The sequence below is a fragment of the Crocodylus porosus genome, unplaced genomic scaffold (genome assembly GCF_001723895.1).
Source record: "Crocodylus porosus isolate Cpor-Errol unplaced genomic scaffold, CroPor_comp1, whole genome shotgun sequence".
Taxonomy (NCBI): Eukaryota; Metazoa; Chordata; order Crocodylia; family Crocodylidae; genus Crocodylus; species Crocodylus porosus.
In genome coordinates, this window is record NW_017728942.1 from 8,065,602 (window position 1) to 8,086,620 (window position 21,019).

Genomic DNA, 21,019 nt, shown 5'->3' on the forward strand with positions numbered 1-21,019 from the left:
AGTCAGGCGCATTGATTTCCGGAGCATCCCCTGACAAGGGAACTCAGGCACTAACAAGCAGCGACTTTGCTCACGGTCCTGAGCAGAGCTGCTTAAAGGACTGAGGTCTGCTGTGCACGATCAGGGGAGAGGCTTGTGCCTGGCAGAGCTGCCCGGGGGGTGACTCTCTCAGCAGCATTTCTGAGCAGGCACCATGGAGCCACCCAGCAGGGCACGGCTTTCTGGTCTAACTCTGGCTCAGACTGCACATCTAACCCCGTTAGTCCAGTCCTGGCCCTGTGTTAAGCAGCCAATTACATGGAACGAGGGTTGAACATGTGGAGGGAAATCGTTAGCGAGGGACTAGGCTGAGCTCCCCAATTAGCAGCTTACACGGCAGCTGGGCGCTTAAGGAAGGTAGAAGCTCATTAATCTGCCCTGGGCTCATCTTCCTGCTGTGCCATTTGCAGGCAGAAATGCCATCCCCTGTCAGCTTCTCAGCAAAGGCCTTCAGCCTGGGAATGAAACACCCCTCAGGGCCCTTCTAGGGTCCTGGTCTTGGGGTCTGGTTAAGCTGCAGAGAGATGGTAGTGAGCGCCCGTTTTGCTGGCCGGTCCCAGAGCCGGTAGGATCAGTGCAGCCGCTCTCAATACTCTGGCAAGGCTATTCCTTAGGGACCGGCCCGGGGTCATCATAGCTCAGCTGGCCACGGTCTCTATTGCTATCCTTACCTCCCCCACCCCACCTCCCCAGGACTGCCGGGAAGTGGGGCAGTAGTGCCGCCTGCATGCCACTTTGAGGCCCCAGTAGGCAAAATGAGGGGAGCACCCCAGATGGGAGGCCCGCTCCTCAGCCTCTGTGATGACCTGTGGTCACAAAGCAGAGGCCACTAAAGGACTGAGATGTGCTGTCTGCACGGGACAGCCAGGACCACGATGCCTTTTGGGTGGTGACCCAAGCCCGCATGGCACAACGAGTGGTGGGTGGCACTGGAAGAACAAGATTTGTTAATCACGCGTCTGGGCACTTACCTTGCAAGGTGGGGTTGTCCAGGGTTAGCTGGGGACGTGAATCCTCTCTTAGTAACAGCTGCTTCCATCTCGTGAACTGAGCAATATTCTTTTTCCAACAAAAATGCATTGAGCTTCTCCCCTTGGGAGGAAAAACGGGGTTTTCTTTGTTCACGGTGAGCAAGATAAAACCCTAGGAGGAGGAAGCCACCTGGGCTGGCAGGCTGAGGCAGACACGACAGGAGATCGCCAGATGTTACTCACCTTTAATGGGGTTTTTACCTTTCCTTTAGTGAAGACAAGGCCATGGGGTGAAATCCGGGCCTGGGGATGGGGGATCTGCCACTGCTTTTAATGGACAGGGTGGGTGCAAGGCCTGGGCAGCATTTCAATCTCAGCTGGTTCTCCAGGTGCCTGCCCCAGCGATGCCCTGGCTAGTCCCCGGGCTGTAGTCAGCGCCAGCTCGGGACCGCATGGCAAGAGACTTGCACACACTCATGCTTGCACTTGGCGTGGGTAAAATCAGGGCAGGTAAATCCGTAATGCAGGGCTGTTGGCAGGGCCCGATTCTGGAAGGGCCATGCCCCCTGGCCCCCCCTCGGTTGCAGGACCTGCAGGCACTCAGCACCGGTGACGAGCAGACCTGTGATTTGAAAGTCTGAATGTGGCAGCAGCCACCAAATCCCTGGCTCCGCTTTTTTGGCCAACATATTCAGCCTCTGCTGATGTCTGCTGTGTCCGAGATGTGGCTACAGCTCGTGGGGACAGACCCAGCTCCGCTTGGACCTGGTTCCCCTGGGTACCACAGCAGTGGAGCTGGGATAACAGGGATAACCCCGAGAGCGCCCCAGCTTCTAGGGCAGGATTTGCAGCCTGCCCTGACTCCCCCACTGCTGGAGATAAGCAGGCCAGCTAGTTTGAAACTCTCTCGGCTTTGTCTGCTTTCCACGGCAGCCAGGCTTTGAGGGCAAGGCAGCTGATGGCCCACCGGACAGCCGCCCCGCTTGCCAGGGGTAGATGTGCCTTCCCTCACTCCAAAAGCTGTGCCATCAACTTTTCCCCCACGAGGTGGCACTGGCAGACTACGAGAGTTAAAGAGTTCATCCAGGTCCTGCTCCAAAGTCCCATTTTTCCATGCCAAGCACATCCTCATTTGATTTTAGCCTGGGGTCTGCCTGCACTGTCTGCCCCACTCTGCTGCCCCAGGGATGCTCAGGACTCTCAGGAGGGCTCTGAGCTCCTGTGAAGTCCCCACAGCTCCCATCTCTGCGGCTGTCAGGATGGGGAAGGGATTGATATTTTATCTCCCCCCCAGCAGCCCTGGGATTCATCCCAGCCACGCTGGGATCAGCTCCAACGCGGTGGCACAGGGTGACTCTGCCCCAAGGCTGGGAGCTTTGCCTACACAGCCCCTCTGTTGCTTTCCAAGCTATTTTTCATGGGATGGCATAATGATGCATCTCACCAAGCCATGTAGACACAGTCTCCACCCCGGTCCCTTGTTTTTTTTAAAGTGACACAGATGCTGATTCCCAGGGGCATGTGTGTGGCTCCTGGCTCCCAGGAGGCAACTCTTTCTGGAGCAGGACCAGGGTCTGCTCAGAGCTAGGTCCCGTGGGCAGTGAAACAGCCTCAGTAGGATCTACCTGTCACATCTGGGATCCGGGGTCACTTCTCTGGATGCTTCAGCATCTTGGCAGTGCTGAGGCTTCTCCAGAGCACCCTGCACAGAGGCAGATGTTGAATGGAGAGAAATGCAATTTGGAAGAGCACACACCAACTGCGGAGATTTCGTCAGCCTGATGAAGAGTTTTTAAATCTGAAAGCTTGCTACAAACTTTTTTTCCAACTATTTCAGTTGGTCTAATGAAAGATATCACATTCACCCGAAGAACCTTGTCTGCCTATTTCTCACCCAAGGAAGAGGGACCACCGCTGTGGATTGCCTGCTGGGGTCTCACCTGGGAAGCCTAGTAAAGGCCTGAACGTGGCCCAGCTCCTGCTCAGCCCCACTGTCCTTTCACAGGGAGCTCAAAGCTAGCTTCGGGCAGGGTCCTGTCTGCAATAAGGGCTGCCTACAAACAGGGGGTTTAGTTAGATGGGGAAGGGAACCCCATTTGCGACATGTTGAAGCAAAACCAGCTCAGGCCTGACGCACTGGAAACACGACTGAAGAACAGTTCATCTGTGTGCAAATGTGTCCCCGCCGGGCTGTCTGCTGGGCAAGAGCTGCAGCTCTGACTTACAGGCTTGACCTTTCCCAGGCCCCAGAGCCTGCTCCAAGAGAAACCATCTGGACTGTCTCTCTTCCCTGGCCTCGCCTCCCTGCCTGCCTTTGGGCATGCACCCAGCCCTCGGTTCCTGCGCCACTCCTCTCCCTTCCCGTCAGTGCCCCTGCCCCAAGCACAGCCCAGCATTTAGTGTCCTGAAAAGCTTCTGCTGCTGTTGGTCTTGCAGGCCTCACGGAAGAGCAACCCACCTAGGTTGCCCACGATGCCTGAGGGGGCTCAGAAGTGCCATGACACAGCATCACCTGTATTCAGCATCACCATCTGTGTATTCAGAGATTGATAATACTTGGCACTGAACAGCAAGCTGCAAAGCGGTTTCCAGGCCCAGTGAACTAGTCCTTACAGACCCTCCTGTGATAGAGAAGAGTCTTTATTCCCATTTTGCAGGTGGGGAAGCCAGAGGACAGCAGTTCAGCGAGTTGCCTACAGTCACAGAAGGAGACACTGTCACAGCTGGGTGTCCAATGCTGGGATCTTCGGCTCCTGGCCCACGGACTACATTGTCAGCTCTCTGTTACAGTTCTTCGTTGCTGGAAGCCGGGCTGCTGCTGTCCATTTCCTTTGTCATTCCTGGTGCGCCAGCTGGAGCCTGGGCCACTTTGACTTTCTTTCTCGCTCTCACTGACTTCTTATACTCTGTTAATGAGATGATGACCACAGGAGTTAACTGCACAGCTATGGATATTTGAGACGGCAATTAGAGCCACATTAGAGGTCAGCAAGTCCCCAGCCCAAAATATCATGGCTAAGAGAGCACAAGGCTTAGCAAAGCCAAGACGAATGGCAGCCACACTCAATTTTGTTTTAAATATCCGTGAATGCAGGCAGGGGTAGATTAATAAGGCTGAAATGCCCTTCATGGGGTCACCATCCTGGAGGCAGCAGCAAGAGCCCATGAGAAATAAAAGGAGAGGCTGTCTCCGAAACGGAAGGGTAACTAACTGCTTGTTTCAGGCAGCCTCAAGCCAACCTCCGATCCTGCACACTCAAGTTATGGATGTGCAAACAGGTACCATGTGGGTTTCTGGCACATCCCAAGCCCTCATGTGCCTTGCCAAAGAGATCTGCAACTGCCTGGCATGCAAAAACCAGGCACACGACTTTTGCGGGCTCACTTTTTCGGGCATGCAAAAGTGGATGCAAATTGGAGAGCACAAGGCCAGAGACTTAAACTCTCAGTGCAAACTTGTGTTTAATTGTTGGCTTAGCCCCACAGACCACAGGGGCTTGTGCACCCTTGCATGCATATTCCAAGCATATTCTGGTCGCACAGACAGCGTGACTGCATGCAGAGGGATATTTGCATGTGGGAAAGTTTAGCAGGAAGTGGGATCTTTGCAAGAGAACATGGGCAAGTGCATGCATACACATGTGTTATTTATTCATATAAATAGATCTCGTCTTTCAGTTAACCTGGCTCTGGTGGATGCTAACGTGACCTTTATAATAGTGAGGAGAAAGTGAGGAGTCAGTTTTTCACCTGCTGGGGGCATCTGTGTGTGTACAAAGTGTGCAGAGTCCCTGTGGACTCACACCCAGGGCAGGTAAGTACAGGCACAAAGGCCTGGTTCTGTGCAGCTGTGTGTGCAGTGGGATGCTTGGCACTTCTACAGGGAAGATGGTGTTTGCATCCCCTACCTGTGCAATCCCAAATCCTGACACCAGGACTGGCCTGACTGACAGGCAGCAGTGCCTGCGGTGGCAATAATGCCCAGACAGTGCTTCCACTCAGTGAATTTCATGCTGAGCAAACGTTTGCCCAAGGTGACACAGTTGAGTTTTTCTGGTTCCCAATGATAAGATACTTTACACTGTACATTGGTAACTTGTGTATCTCCAGGCAGGGGAGCCCCCTGCTAATGGTTAGCCAAGGCACCTAGGGACAGAGAACATAAGGGCTCTTGTCCCTTCCTACAGTTTTGTGCATCTCTGCCCATGTTCTGCAGGTGACCACACATTCGTGCAATGAAAAGCAAGAAGACTGGGCCCTTCTCATGCCCCCACCAACTCTGCATCACCATTGCCACTTCTGCCCTTGGCGTGACAGCTTCCTCAGCAGTGCCCTGCTATTTGTTTTCAAGAGGAACTCCTTTTACTGTTTGATCAAGATTTCATTTTCAGCTCTGTCAGGTCTCCGGGGAAGGTAAGGGGTGGTTGGTACTTGTTCAACAAGCCCTCTTTTATGTTCTGGTGACAGCCCTCCATCCATTTTTCCATTGGTCAACACTACCCTTTATTTTTGGACTGCACAAAGGCAGCCACCCTCAGGATTCGTAGGAGGGGGTAGTATTTAAGGCTTGATAGGCAGCTGCTTTGTACCTAGCCTTATCAACAACAATTTGCTGCTTATTCACCTATAGGAAATACCAGTACAACACATTCCATTGTTAGGAAGTTGAAACCTCTCCGGCCATGCTTAAAAATCAACAGAGTTTGCATGGAGGCTTTCTCCACATGTCAATAACTCATTGTTGAGTATTTGGGCCAGTCTGTCAGCCAGTGTTTCTTGGAGTTGGCTAACCAAACAGGAAAGACTGACACCTATTAGCTTAGGTGTTAAGAAGTGCTCACTCAGCCGCTCCTGTCCCTAGGTGCCTTGGCTAACCATTAGCAGGGGGCTTCCCTGCCTGGAGATACACAAGTTACCAATGTACAGTGTAAAGTATCTTATCATTGGGAACCAGAAAAACTCAACTGTGTCACCTTGGGCAAACGTTTGCTCAGCATGAAATTCACTGAGTGGAAGCAAATGTGCCCAGGCTGGGGAAATGAACAGGTTGAATTCAAAATTTCGTTTAGGATACCAGATCATGAGATCTGGCACCTACAGCTATTCCAGGGACTCAGAGCCCATCCAAGTCAATGGGAAAACCAAGCAATAGGATGGAGACTATTATAATGCCACTACATCAACGGTGTGCCATCATTTGGCAGTCCTGGCCATGGATACTGCAGAATTTGGGGGGTTCGGAGAGCAATGACAACAATATGGGGGTTGGGAAAGAGATGGCGAAGGTTGCACTGTTACCCTCGGATGACTAGGTGGTAGCAGGATAGAAGTAGACAAAATGCTGAATGGCAGCCAGGGCCAGGGGCTGGGTGGCAGGTGGCTGTGGTTGAACAAGCCTTCCCTGACTGTGGGCAGTGCCCCGAAGAGGGCAGGAAGAGTTTCCCTAATACAGGCCTGCAGGGAGAATCAATGGAGCCAAAGGGTGGCAAGTTTATGACTGATGCCACTTTCTGTGGCAAAGAGAAATACCCAGCTGGGTCCCTCAGGGCAGCCCTCTGCTTTCCTACCTTTGGCTTGGGGATCCTGCCCTCTTTGCCTTTTCTTCTGCAAAACCTGAGCTTTGTCCTTTGTGCAGAACTGCTCTTCTTCAGCCGGAGCTTCCTGGCGGGGGTCATGCTCCGACGCAGCCACCACCTACACACAAAATGACAGCGGGTCGGTCATTGGGCTCCCCAGCTTCCCGGGGCTTCTAGGGGTCTGTCAGTGGCAGGCAGGTGTATGACCTCCCCTATGCAGCAGCACGTGGGTTTTCAATTGTTCGTGAATGCGATGTATGTGATAACCCCATGCCTTTGCCCTTCTCAAGTGCTTGTAGAGCGGAGGGCCAGGATTACCAGAGATGACTAGCAGTTGTGGGCGCCCACCTAGAGAGGCCCGAAAAGGGACTGATTGTTAGAAAATGCTGGGTTGCTCCCCTGAAAATGAGGATGCTCGAATGTTTCCTGGGCTGGGAACTGACCCAGGAAACACTACTCCCTTCTGCAAAATCTTGGCCTAGTTGACTAACCTAATCACCCTAATAGGACCCCAAGTGTGAGGTCTGAGCCCACGCAATGGCATTCACACACTGGTTGTCACTGGTGATGGGCCTGCCCTGCCACGGACACCCATGACTCTCATACAGGGTATCCCCAGCGGGATCTACTGTGATATTCCAGGGAGAGCAGAGCATCTTCCCATTATCCCTGTTCTCCTGCTACCACCCCGAGGTAAAGACAAGGATTTCCCTTCTGGTTTGAGAAAAACTTGCTCCCTCCAACGTAAAGCTCCATCAGCTAGTACCGGGCTGGAAGTCAGGAGGGAGGGAGGGAAGATTTAGTGACTGGGTCTCCAAGGCAGAAATGCTTGCTACCTCCCTGTGTGACCCTGGCCACGTATATGGCCACTCTGTAACCCAGAGGAGTTCCCAAAGTCCATATAGCCTGGGGAAATAGGAGGGAGACGGTGCTTGTATTGTCTTATTATTCCACTTTCTGTTGGACATAACATGTCCCTGCCTGACAGAATCACTCTGGGAACTTCAAAAAGCAAAAACCCCAACCTGCAAACATAACCTAAGACAGGGTGTTTTTGGGCATGGGCTCGGGAAAGGACCAAACCTCGCTATCTGTCGTGTCCGGCTCATCTGACTCCTGCTTCACAGACTCCGCTTCATTGTCCTCTAAGGAAACAAGAAAGGAAGGTCACAGGATCATCCTGGGGAGTAGCAATCCACCTCCCCTCCCTTGCAGACATTAGATACCCCCATTGTCAGGGTCCCCGGCCCTCAGCAGACCTGTGCAATCTCATGGCACTTAAAATAAAAAAGACAAGAAGGGCTGAGACAGTCCAGAGGCGCGGGCCCAAGCTCTTCAGTGTGCCCAGGTTGTCCAGTGGAGATACACAAGTTGAAATCCCTCTTCACTGGCCTGCTGAACTGGAGTTACGGCTGCCTTGTATTGCTAGGACTAACTAGAGTGCCCTGGTGGGTCTGGACTGGGTTGGACATGAGTTAAGAGAAAGTCTGAGCCAGCAAGATGTATGAGTTACCGTCACAAGGTGGAGATACCTCACTGGACTTGGAGTTGAATTTTTCTGGGGTAGGGGTGTGCAAGGCCTATCTCTGTGTGTATGCGTGTGCATGCATGCATGGATGTGTATGTGTGTGCATACACACACGTGGGCAGGGTGGCAGTGCTGATTCCCAGAAGGAAAAAGAAATGACCACAACACCAAGGGGCAGCATCAGACGAGCCTGCCATACCAAAGCGCACCCCCTCCTTTAACCGCCGTGGCTCAAGGAACATTGCACTCCCTCTCTTTTCCTAATCCAGCAAGGCTTTTGCTGGCACAAGGATTGCAGGATAAGGACAGAAATGAGCCCGAGTGGAAGTTCTGAAAAGCTGCCCAAGATTTCATGCCCCGGAGTCACAGCAGTGAATTTTGTTCACAACAAAAATGATGTCCCCGCACAGCAAAAGGTTTTCACAGCGTACAGAATGGGGCACAGACCTGCAGGCACGTGACCACGCTCACCCCGGCTCCTGCAGCACATCCTCCCGTGCTGTCCTCATCTGGGCCAGTTTCTCTTTTTTAAAACAAGAATCTCTCCCCCGCACACATGGCTTACTCGTTTCAGACCCCTTTGGGAGCCCTCGCACTCTTACACTATCACTCCAGTGGGGTGAGGATCCCTAGCACAGTGCAAAGGTATTTATTCTGTGGGCCCTTTTCTGGGCTTGGTGTCAGCCTTAAATTGAAAACCAAAGTGAGCTCTGCACTGTCCCCCACCCAGACAGTAATCAGTTTAAATTCTTCAGCCCTGATTACACCTTCTCAACGTATAAAATTGACACAGTGCCCCCTCCCTTCCCCCGCAGCTTTTCCCCCGCCCCCCCCATGCAAAAATCCAATTCTTTGCACTGGAAAAATGCTCCTAAACCCCTGACACGCCCAGAGCCAATTAATCCAGGGTAGCTCAACTTTCCAGCTGAGCCTGTATGTCTGGTCTGGAGACGTGCTGCACTTCCGTGTATTCATGGAGTAAGGTACTGACACTCTCCTACAAACAGAGGGAAACCAGGGGTCAACATCCGGTTGCAATGCCAGTGCAGAAGGACATGCCTATGGCTGGAGGAAGGGTATAGGTGACCTAAATGGAGGGGAAAAAACTTTCTGGGCTGGTGGAAGCAAGAATAGTGGAAAGAAGCTGACATGAAACCGGTGTATGAGGAGCTGGCAGTCCCCTGCTGCTCAAGCCACCCTAAGCCAGTGGGAATGTGCAGCGGCAGATGCTAGGAGCCCAAGGTGTACGGCAGGGCTCCATCGTGCTGGGATCTGTCACATCTCCCCCAGCCTCTTCACAGCCCCATTGCCACCACCGGCATCACATCTCGAGGCCAAGACCATGCTGCTGACTCCCCTGGAAGCTTGTGCCTTTGCTCCTCTGTGAGCTACAGGTTTTTTACTCTGGGAACCACAATAGTCTCTTGGTGACAGCCTTGCTACATGTGGCTGGATAAGCCCTCCTCTGCAGGCTTGGTTCGGGGTACCAGCTTGAGGAAGCTGCCAGGAGCTTGGGCTCTCCTCCGTGCCCACTCCAGTGGGTATCTTGGGCAGCCGTTCTCCCTCTTTGCTCCGTGATGAGTTTGTCTGCAGGAGAAAGGCTCCACATCCCACCCCACAGTGCTTGTTCCTTAACTGAGGGGCAGCTTCGCATCTTCATTGCTGGGCTAGTCTTTACGCTCCATGCTGCTGGAGCAAGGCCCTTGGGGAAACCACCTGCTCCAGTCCTCTGCACAGGGGAATCCTGCAACAGCCATGAGCCACAGCCGGGCTCCTGAGCCATCTCCCCTTCTGCTCCTCGGTACGGGGCAGAGCCAGGGCACTGGTATATTGCATAAATCACCTGCTAGGCTTTTGTGGCAACTGGCACAAAGTGCAGCTGCCCCGAGGCTGCTTTTCCTTGTGTGGGGGCTCAGTGCCTTTGAAAATCAGACCACTTTTGTCTAGACAGCTGAATAGGGGTGTAGGGGGCCCAAGTGGAGGCCCCGGCTTGGAAAAGCATAGACATGGGGAGAGATTTCCAAAAAAAGGGAGGTAAGTGCCTAACTCCTACTAGCTGCCAAGGGGCACTTGGTGCTTTTGAATTCAACCCCTTGGTATTTAAGCATTGCTTGTTTGCTTGGGAAGCCCAGTCCATTGAGCAGCCAGTGCTGGGGAGACCTGCTCACAAGGCTCAAGGCACCCTCTGGTCTGGCCTTCTCAGACGTTTCATTTGCACAGAGCTTTTTACCTGGCTGCGCGCCTGGTTCTTGCTTCTGTGCCACAGGAGATGTTCTTATCCCGGCCTCTGGATCCAGCTCTGGCTCATGTGATGCTGGCTTGCTAGTGGGATGTCCGCATGAGGAAGGGACCTGCAACACAGGCAATCGTAACGTTAATCACGGGAAGAAGAAACCCCCAACATGAGAGTTAAAAGCACCTCTCTCCACCCGAGCCTCAGGCTAAGGGTTCTGCATATCTGTGGCAACAGAGCCTCACGTCCTTCAGGCAGACTCTGTCCATGCACCTTGATTTAAAGCTGGCAAGAGACCCCCGGGGGGTTACAGCTGTAACCCGGGTGGTACTCCCCTCTCCAGCTGAAGGGATCAAAGCGCTGAGGGAGGTGTAGGGACTCTCCTCCCCCTATAGAGCAGAGCAAGACCACCAATGGGGACTTAACCATATACCTTTTAATACTGGGAACATAACAGGCATAAATCAGAGGGTACAGTGGACACTACAATGCCCCAAGGGGTCAGGATTCAACAGAGGTTAGACACTTACACTCATTGGCAAAGAACAGGGTTAACAAAATATAAAACACAAACAGCAGAACAAACAATACGGGTTGGCGAAATATAAAAAGGCACAAAATGCAAGGCCTTGGTACCTGGAGGGGGAGAAAGGGGGGAACACAAGGGCCCCTTTCTGCTGCAAGAAGATGCGCTTCTTGTTACTCACTCACCCCAGCTGGGACTCGAACCCAGATCTCCCACGTGGTAGGAGGAACACTGCCACACAGCCACCACTGGTGGCACTGCTGCAGCCTGCGAGGGGCCTTGACCTTCCTGGAGCCCCGGCCTCATGTCGAGCTGCCTGGCCTCTGACGAGGAGCAGGAAGCAGAGCTGGGAGCCTCTCAGGTTGCTGCTCAGATCCTTGCTGGAGCGGGGAGCCTCTCCTGCCGGCCACATGCCGCGCTGCGGAGGGTCCCACTGCTGCCTCCAGGTCCTGCTCTTCCGGGGCGCTGCTCCCGCCCCACTGGCTCAGCTCTTGCCAGCTCTGTGAAGCTCCTTCCCTGCTGCCCCTCGCTGGTCTCTCCCCTGAGTCAGCCCATGCTGCCCCTTTTATCCCCCTCCAGGTGACCCAAGGGGCCAGTCGGGACACAGGGGGGTGAGTCTCTGGGGCATGATTGGTACGGAAAGGGAACCCCAAGTCCTCCATTCATCTTTTACCCCTTTAAGACCCCTGGGCCAAATCATTACCAGATTGGTGAGGAAAGGGGACCCCAAGTCCTCCAATCATCTTTTGCCCCTTCAAAACCCCTGGGCCAGGTCACTGCCAGCCAGCCTGTCACGCAGGGTTTCCACGATCCAGCTCCCGGGTTCTGCTGAAGCTGAGAAAAACAACGTCGCCCTGCTGTGACACGCGAGTCTATCCGCGGGTGACCCCAGGCCACTGCAGACCTGTCAGATCCATGCTCAGGACAATACTAAAGCTCCCTGTATTATGGACCAACACGCACCAGCAGCCTGTACTCACCAGTGCTCAACCAGTACTCACCAGTCTAGCTGCCGCATCCTTCTCCTCCTCCTCCTCTTTGGCCCTGGTCTGCTCAGACTCATGTGTTGCAGGGGGTGGGGTGGCGGGCAGGCGCTGGCCGGAGGCAAGGTGGGATTTCTCAGCTCTCGGCAGCACGCCCGCCTGAGGATCGGGGCCTGGGCTGCGAGCTTCACCCTGCTTGGGGGACTGGTGCCAGCGGGTGGGCCTCAGGGTTTCCCTCCTTCTTCCATAATCGGACAGGTCCAGAGGTGTGTCCACGGCGCAGTCTCTTGCTGCCTCTGTCTTCTCCCTTTGCTCCAGGTGGTCCCTGTTTAACCAAGGGTGTTTCTCTTCTCTCCCTTCCAAGGGATCCTTCAGTAAGGACCCGTCCTCCCTGCTTCCCACGGCCGGGCTCTGGCGCGGGGAAGGCGGCCACATGTCCGCCGGGGGGGCAACACCTGCACGGCGATGGTGGGTCAGGAAGCACTGCAGCTTCTCCCGGGGTTTGAGGAGCTGGAGCCGGCCCTCTAAGTGCTGATCCCTCATATACACCACAGCCCCAGGCAGCTCGAAAATGGCCGCAGGATCCTCCCACTCGTCCTGCGCCCGTGTCCTGCCTTCCGCCTCCCTGGCCCGAAACAGGGGGCTCGGGCAGCTGTTGCTTCTGTTGGCGGCAGGGCACTGGCCCCCGAGCCCAAGCTGGTGCAGGGACAGGTGCTGGTTCAGGAGGCAGAGCTGCTCTTTCCGCGCGGTCAGCTTCAGTGCTTCACAGGAAGAAGCTGCCTGGTGGGAATCCGGCTTGTTTGCTCTCAAGTAACTGAGCGAGACAAAAAGAATAAAATAAAATAAAGATGCAAGTTCCCAAGCGAGTCACCCTCACTGCCTGCTTCACGCCTGGCTCTTGCTGCTGACGGGCCAGCATCTCTGCTGAGGTTACACTTGCCCAGTTCTTTTGAAGATAATGGATCTCTGCCAGGTTACTCCAGCAATGAGTTTGGCCTGGCATACCGAAGAAAAACCTGCACGTCCACTTGTGTGTGTATCTGGACACCCACCCCACGGGTCCAACATAGTGTCATTATGTCTGTGCAAAACCTGCTGGTGCGTGGGAAAACCAGGTGGTCTGGGGCATGTTGCCCCTAGCCTAGAGCTGCTGGTGCAAAAACGAGCATGTGTCCACCAACTCGCAGCTGGGCACAAACAACTCTACAGTAAAACAGACTTGATATTAGTCACCCTCTTGTCCAACATACCTAGGGCTCCTCTGGGGACCTCCTGAGCTAAAAGTGTAAGCCGCTATAGCTTGAGTTAGAGACCAAGCTTCAGACCTGGAGCTGTGATGGACCCACATGTCACATGGGTTGGAAACAGGAGATTTGTGGCATTGGGTGGTGACAGGAACAGGAAAACTCAGAGGGGGAAAGCCATGCAGATGAAAGGGTAGTTCCAGGCTGCCAAAACCCAGCTGTATTGAATGGGTGATAGCGTCTTCTTGCCTTCTTCCTTAAGCACACGTGAGCTCAGAGTACCCTGCTTGGGGAAACTGAGTCCCGGCCTATCACTCTGACTTACCACTGGGCAGCCTCCACATACATGTGCTCGGTTCGTAACTGAGGATGCTCTGGGTGGGAAGAAGCAACATGGCATGCAGCTAACTGAGAGGCAAACAAAAGAAAACCACCAGCCATGCACCAGCTTGCTACAAAGCCCTCAAAGTCAACGGGAATCTTCCAGTCGATTTTGCTGGGAGCTGGATCAGGCCCCAGGAGAGTGGGATATTGGAGAGATGTCGACACTGAGATAACACTACTCACACCTCCAGGCTGGGGCTGTGCTCCCGCTCTGGTGAGAGCAGGGGCTTCCTTGCTGGTGGTGACGTTGCTGTCTCGGCAGAGGTTTTCCCGAGGGGGCAAGGCTGGGATCCAGGTCTCACCAAGGCGATGGTCCCATGCAGCTGGTTTGCTATCCTCTGGGCAGGCTAAAAGCACAAGAGAAAAATGTGCTTGAAATTTAGCTTCATCTAAAGATCTGCTGCTGACTGGGGACCAGGCAGAGAAAGATGACAAAAGGAGAAGCTCTGCAGCAGTGAATACATTTTCTCGTCTATCAATTTACATTAATAATTCAAACATGTTGTGAAATTCCCAATGAACAGTGGAATGACGCTGCAGCACAGTGCCAGGATCTGCCTTTTCTTTCCCCGGGAAGGCTGCTCTCCACTTCTGGTTTGCCCAGCAGATTCTGCTTTCCAGCTGCGCTGACTTACACACCAAGAAGTCAGGCGATCTGTCTAAGGTGAGCTATGACTCAGTGTCTTACCCAGGATATGATCCTTCAAAGCCCCGGTCCTTCATCCCAACTCCCTTGTTTACTGCCTTATAGCAGACAGCGCACTAGTGCACCTCCATGCGCAGGCCAATGCAGCAGCATCTTTCTGTGCCCTCACACGCCTCTACTTGACATTTTCCCTTCCTGCTTTGAGATGTCACCACCAGCCTCTATCATCTACCATCATTAATTGCTCTCCCAGCTGGCCTGCAGCTTTGCCTCGTCTTCCGTGGCATTCAGGTAACTGGCTCCAGGGCCGGAATTAAAGCATCGGCGTGTGTGGATGGCAATATATGCGGGTGTGTTTGAGCTCCCATCAGGAGATACAGTGCTTCGCTTCCCAAACTCTCCAGCCCCCGTGCTCAGTGCTCCAGATCACTCAGGATGCCTCTCCTGAAACACACTCTTTCAAGGTAGTTAGGAATGACATCCAAGGTCAAAAGCCAGGCACTTGGAGCCCAGCCTCTCTGAAAGGCAACACCAGTGTCGTTTCTGGACCTAAGAAAGTTCCCTAATCATGTATCAGAGAGGGGAGGCAGTCTGATTAGGAGCAGAGTGAATGCCGTTGCAAGACAGCGACCGCCTGCTGCTAGACACGCTAGGAGACATTTCCAGAATATAAGCATGAAAGCAAAGCTGAGGTTTTCACTTTAATAGCTGGAAACACGAGAGCTGCAGCCGAGTTCTTGCTGGATGCTCATGCCCAGTGTTAAGGCATGTGTCAAACATTGGGGTTGGGCCTGGGACTGGCTGGTTTCTTTTCTTAGTGATCTACCGGGCAAGTTATAAGGGCCTATATAGCATTCAGCTCGCTGCCTATCTGGAGTCAACTCTCCATGGTAAGGATGCCCAGACTTGGTGAGAAAAGCCTGGTGATGCTGGACAACCTCTGGTAGCTTACGGTTTCTGGAACAGAGGCTTCTTGGATAGTGGCACTTGGGGAAATCCTGCTTCCCGGGGAACTCCTCCATTTTGCAGACTTCTCTGAAAAGAAGGACAGGGCCTGTCACCAACAAAGCTGGCCAGAATTTTGTAGAGACTCCCTTGCATTTCTCCCCATGCCCTTGCACGCAGTGTACCTAAAAAGCCTGGCCAACCAGGTTGCTAAAACAGGCATCAATCAATACACCGCAGCCGGAAAGAGCCAGCCTGGTACCGTGTGCTTTCCAATGAGGATTTCTAAATGACCTGCAGCCACATTTTCTGTTAGGCTCGAGCCAGGTCCTGAAAGCCTCGCCCATGCCGACAGTGCATGCAGTCCCGTGTGCGCTGGTTTATGGTGTATTTGTGCACAGAGGGGTTGCCTGTGTGCCAATGGGGTATGCACCGTAGGTGCAGGCAGCCCATACCTTCTTCCACGTCCTGGCTGGGCAGTTCATGGTGGGTCTCTTCTGCTTCTCTGCTAGCTGCCTTGTCTGTGCTGGGGTTTCGGCTCCCGGAGGAGAGCAGAGCCAAGGGAGAGTCAGGGGTTGAGCTGCTTTCTCTGGAGAGGGAGCGCTGACGCTTGGCCCTGTCGCTGCTGCAGTGAAAAGCATGCAAAGGCAGAGAAATGAGATGGACAGCACTAGACTGGATGCCAGCCTTAGCACACCACAAAAACCCCTTCCATTCCAGCTCATTGCACCTGAAAGGCAAGTTGATTCAGGTGTGAACCAACACAGCACCTCACGGCAAAACCCAGTCAGAGCGGCTGACTTTCCCCCTCCTTTTTTGTGGGAGAGGTCTCGCCTACACGCCAACTTTATGGAAGTGGGAGACCCCTCCCAGCTTGCCCCTGCGGCCATATGGCCGAGGGCAAGCAAAACTCGGGGGCATCCAAAGCCCAAGCTCCCGGGCTTGGCCCTGCATGTAGGATGCCCACCAATGGATCTGGAAGCACCTGAAGCCCCAGGCGGGGCGGAGGATGTTTGTCGGCAGTAATGACTCACGGATTTGGAATTGATTTGGCTGGTTTGACTTGGAACACGAAAAGTTAAAAAAAACACCATTAAAAAAATGTTTGCGGGAGAGTTTCATGGGAAGCCATGACACCGGCGTGCCTTCAGTGCAACCCAAAAGACAGACCCAAGTTTTCCCAGATGGTCTGTGGCCATCCTGGGGGCTCTGGCTAGGGATTGGGATTTGCTTTCAAACCCCAAAGCAGGGCTGGGGTTGGGGCTGGCAGCCTTGCTGTACGGCTTTGCACAGCTCTAGCTCAGTAAATCGGGCCAGGAGACGGTCTAGAAACCTTTTGGGTGGCAAGAAAGAAGCCGGACATAATAGGGAAAAGTGCTGTTTAAACCGAGAGAACCATCTGAGTGCCAAAGGAAACACATTTCTGCGCTAATCCCTTTCTAATAATTTTTTTTGGACTTTAAACCCCCAAGGAAAAAAAACGGCTTGTACGTGTTGGCTAATTGGACGTGTTACCTGAGCTTCCCCGCAGTGTTGTGCTGGGTTATTACTTGCTGTGGGTTGCATGCTCTCCCCTCCTAATCCAGCCTGGATTCTCTTCCTGGCAGTTTTTTCCTCAGGAGAAATGTGATCTCTTTCCTGCAGCTCTGTTTTACTGACTCAGAGCCCTGCCGCTCCCTGTACAGATGTCCTGGCGAACTGCATGCCCCAAGGGTTTTGCCAAGAGGTGCCGGACCTTAATAGGTATCTCCGGAGATTTATGCGTCATGGGAATGGATTGGAAGCTGGTGATATCCAAGACCATGCCCTGGCTTCTTCTATTTCCCTTCAGCAAGGCCAGGGTTTTGGTCTACTATTCTAGCAGCTGCATGCAAGGTGCGTGCTGGGCACGTACTGAGTGCCCTAGGGTCCCCAAGTCTCATCAGAGACCAGGGACCCAAAATACACTTGTGATCCGAGGAGGGGATTCCCCCACTATGCCCTAGCAGTGCAGTGAGGGGTCTCCCATCCCACTTCCCTCCACCATCAGGGACCAAGCATCAACCGCACTTGGCCCCAGTGAGGCACAGAATGAACAGCTTGCATGCTGGGGAGGACAGAAGTGAAGGCGGGGTGGAAACAGGGGTCCAGATCCTCCCAGGGACCTCATGACCCCCTGAAATGAATGGGAGAAGGAGGATCCGGGAACAAAAAACACGGTGCAGAAGGACTTGGCCAGCCTGAGGAGGCCGTCTCTACTGTCTGGGCCAGAAGCATCACCTGCTCACCCATCCCTCGTCTTAGGGGAACCGTCTTGCCAGCCCTACATACTTAATTCAACCCAAGCTTACTCCAGACTTCGCAACCGCTTCAGCTCTTCCTTCAGAGTTTTATTTTCCTCCTTCAGCCTGTTCATCTCGTTAGCTGCAGAGAGAGGCAAGGAGCACCGTATGTTAGGGGACCGGCCGAGACTTAGCAGGCTGAGTGGCTGGGTGATGAGAGCTGTCCTGCAGATGCGTGCCCTTGATGGGCAGGATAATGAGACATGCTTAAAAAAAGCCTCCGACTGAGTCTAAGCAAAGGTGATGGCACTACAGCACCCAAGCCCAGGTCTGCCAGGGCCAGAGGGCAGCTGGAGAAACCTCCCACGACACTGCCCCTCCCAACCCCCTTCTCTTGCAGATGGTAAGAGGGCGATGGCAGTGGGAAGGCCAAGCAGCAAGTGCTTCAGGCCTCCCAAAGGCTGTTCAGGGCCCTCCGAGGGAGCTCTAGCACTGACCACCTCGAGGAAAAGCAGGAATTTATATGCCCAGAGACCTCATGTCTACAGCTACCTCCTCTTAAGCAACACTGCTGTCACCTCCCTCCACCTCCCCTGCCCGTGCATGGGCAAATGTCATCCAAATGACGACGGCCTAACTGGACCTCCAGAAGGTAGCATGCCCTCAGGGACTGGCCTCACAGCGTCAGTCAAGTGCATCGGGGTCTCTCCTGTCCCTCCTGCCAGCTTCACCTTCGGGGGCGATTCTCCCTGGGACAGGGAGGAAGCCAGGAGCGGTTATCCAGAAATGCAGTCTTTGGCACGAGGCCTTCAAGACAATGCACCTGCGTGCTCCCCAGGGACGGAAAGAGCCCCTCTCCAAAGAAGCTTGGCCTTTCCTTGCTTCACTTAAAGCAAGATGGATCTTTAGGGTGAGAGATGCTACTTTCTGACTGCTCCCAGCAAAGTGGCAGCGCAGGGGAGAGGAGACAGGTGCAGCACAGAGGAGATATACTGCCGCTGTCTGGCTTCTTCGGCGTGGAAGTGATACTTGGGACGGGGGGAGCCAGGGACAGCAAAGACATAACGAGGAAAGAAACAAGCAGCTGCTGGCACTTTGCTGTCCCTCCCTCCAAAGCAATGCAAAACAAACCAGCACGGCCTCTTCCACCTTCCCCCCGCAGGGCTATGTGGCTAGAGAGGGAAAAGCACCCTGGGCTTGTGCAGCGCTGGGAGTCGTGCCAAGAGCTCAGGCGAGATTAATCATACGTGTTGCTTGGTTTTCATTTACCCGTGCTGAGCTGTTGCTCTAAACTTCCTGTCTTTTGCAGAGCGTTGCTTCAGCCCTGCCAAACGCATTCTTTCAGCAATTGTTGATTTTTTTTTAGGCCCGGATAGCTCGAGGTACAAGCCCCGAGATGCTCACCCTGGACCAGCCTGTGCCAGGACTGCGCAGGTAATGGCTGGTGGACACGTTTGCATGTGCAAAGTGCCAGCACGCCAAAGCTGAAGGGGCATCCAACTTCTGTACGTACTGAGAATGAAGATGTGCTGGAGGCTCTGGAAATGGGAGGTCTCGTACTCATTCTGCTTCTTTTTGGCCAGCTCCTGGGTGACCATGCATCTGTCGCAGAGACCTGCTCGCAACCTGAACAGAGAACCCAGGGCTAAGAAGCTTGGTTGGCAGAAAGCTCCCACGGCAGGGAGACCCCTCTCCTCTTACAGCATCAAAACCACATAAGGAGCTACCATTCATCCTCCCTTACCCCATGCCCTCTGCTTTATGAGCCTTTGCACCCAGGTGGAGGGTGCATGATCCTTCCCTGCTGCACACAGAGGAAGATGACCCCAGTGAAGAGAGTTTAATATACTCTGTGGCCAGACCCTGCTCCTGGCTACAACACTGCAAGGCGCTGTGTTGCATCTGGCTAAGCTGCCTCGTAAACCAGAGGGAATACAGCCAGGTTGGCACGGTGCTGCGCACGCATCCATAAACTCTGCTGAACTGCAGGGCAGCGGGGAGCGGGGCTGCCTACACTACTCCCAGATGGGGACAGCTCCTGAACTGGGCGCTGCGTTAGTGTGACGTCTGCTGGGGCAGGAACATCCTGGTTCAGGCTGCTAGAAATTTTAGTAGCTCGAGGCTCCGGCGGCTTTGCATTGCAACTCCAGTTATTAAGAAAAGAGGCTTTTGTATTACAGCCCACTCACTGCAGAGCTGCTGGAAAGCAAGCTCCAGGTAGGTGTGGCTGCTAGACAGTTCAGAAACAACTCTTACCTGTTTTCTAAAACTTTAATGTTTTCTTTAAGGCCCTTCTGTTGCTCCCGTAATTGGTGGTTTTTAGCAAACAGCTCTTCGATTCTCTGGGCATCTCTAAGTCAGGAGACAACACAGGACAAAGCAAGGAAGTTACTGGATTTGTCTCCTAAGCCCTGTTGCTTTCTTCTCAATTTGGGAGGAGGAAGGATGTATAGGCCACCTGGGTCATGCAGTTCATGCTATTCTTATCACTAAAATGCTCTTGCTTGTGGGGGGAAGTCAGTATGCTGGAGGGCAGGGCATGCACAGGTATTACAGGTTGGCTCCAGGGAGTAAGTTGGAGATACTGTCACTGGAGACTATCTCCAGGTACCATCTCCCTGCCACGTACAACAGACAGGAACCCCACCTTCAAGGAATGCTATGGTGACAAAGCCAGGCACTCAGTCATTAGGCAATGCAAAAAGCAAAACTGTCTGTGCAACCTTAATTTGGCCGCTCTCTGTATATTCATAACTGATACAGTCCTTGATTACATGCCAGTGGACTCAGTGCTCTGGAGGAGCCTGGTGGACACTGGGGATAGGAGAGCGCTTAGGCTTCTCGCGCCTCTGGCAGACAAGGTGAGCACCTGCAAGGGAAGCCTTGGGCCGCGGTGGGGAGAAGGTACCTGGGCAGGAGGCAGCAGGAGCATGCTCTGTGCAGACAGACTCCTCCAGGACTTACCTGCTGAACTGGAACTGACTTCTGAGCAGAGAGTTTGCAGAGGTTTGTGACCAGGGCCAATTTTGCCTCATTTTCACAGGAACAAAAGGCAAGGGCCATGAACCAGAGCAAAGCGACACATCCCCCCTCACTCACTCTGGCCTGATCTGCTTTTGCTGATAGTTCCCACCAGTAAATTCAACCTGAGCAGACCTTTTGGCCCAGAAAATTTCAGCTCCAAGGGCTTCAGTTTGGTAATACGATGAGTGACTAAACATGGTTTTAAAATGGGAAGTGCCAGACACCCTTTGCTGCTAGGTGTCACAACTGGTGCTGCCTATAATATTTTGCACCACTAGTTCCTCCTTCCAGGGCCTCATGTTTCAATGCAAAAGAAATCTGGGATTCACTCCCATCTAGCTGAAAACGCTGCTCCCACCTTGCTTGAGGAGAGGGGCAGGAGGCTGTGATGCCCTGGCACCAGCCTGGCACCTCCTGGCTGTGATGCCCTGGCACCTAGCCTGAAGGCTAGGATCCCAAGGTTGGAAACTCCTGCTTCCTGTGAGGCACCTCCCAAGCAAATAAAACAACCGTGTGGGAAATGCACATCCACCTGGGGAGGCCTGGAGGGAATCCTGCCAAGCTATGTATTGCAAGCAGAGCAAAGCAGGAGATTTCGGTCTGTCGTGTGACGGAAAACTAAATGCAAGGGGGAATCATTTTGCCCAGTGCAAGATAAC

The 21,019-nt window shown here is 53.5% G+C and overlaps 1 protein-coding gene across 1 annotated transcript in view; it reads right to left on the reverse strand.

Annotated features, from left to right (window-relative positions):
- Positions 1-3,632: 3,632 nt before the first annotated feature.
- Positions 3,633-21,019, reverse strand: part of RBBP8NL (RBBP8 N-terminal like) — a 33,547-nt gene continuing 16,160 nt past the window's right edge. Inside the window, exons 4-14 of the mRNA XM_019548230.1 lie at positions 19,593-19,688; positions 18,850-18,962; positions 17,406-17,478; positions 15,531-15,700; positions 15,083-15,165; positions 13,668-13,831; positions 11,875-12,670; positions 10,345-10,465; positions 7,670-7,731; positions 6,578-6,704; positions 3,633-3,955 (exon numbers count right to left, since the gene is read on the reverse strand). Coding sequence (XP_019403775.1) covers positions 3,795-3,955; positions 6,578-6,704; positions 7,670-7,731; positions 10,345-10,465; positions 11,875-12,670; positions 13,668-13,831; positions 15,083-15,165; positions 15,531-15,700; positions 17,406-17,478; positions 18,850-18,962; positions 19,593-19,688 — 1,966 coding nt within the window. The 3' untranslated portion in view covers positions 3,633-3,794. The remainder of the gene's footprint in view (positions 3,956-6,577; positions 6,705-7,669; positions 7,732-10,344; positions 10,466-11,874; positions 12,671-13,667; positions 13,832-15,082; positions 15,166-15,530; positions 15,701-17,405; positions 17,479-18,849; positions 18,963-19,592; positions 19,689-21,019) is intronic.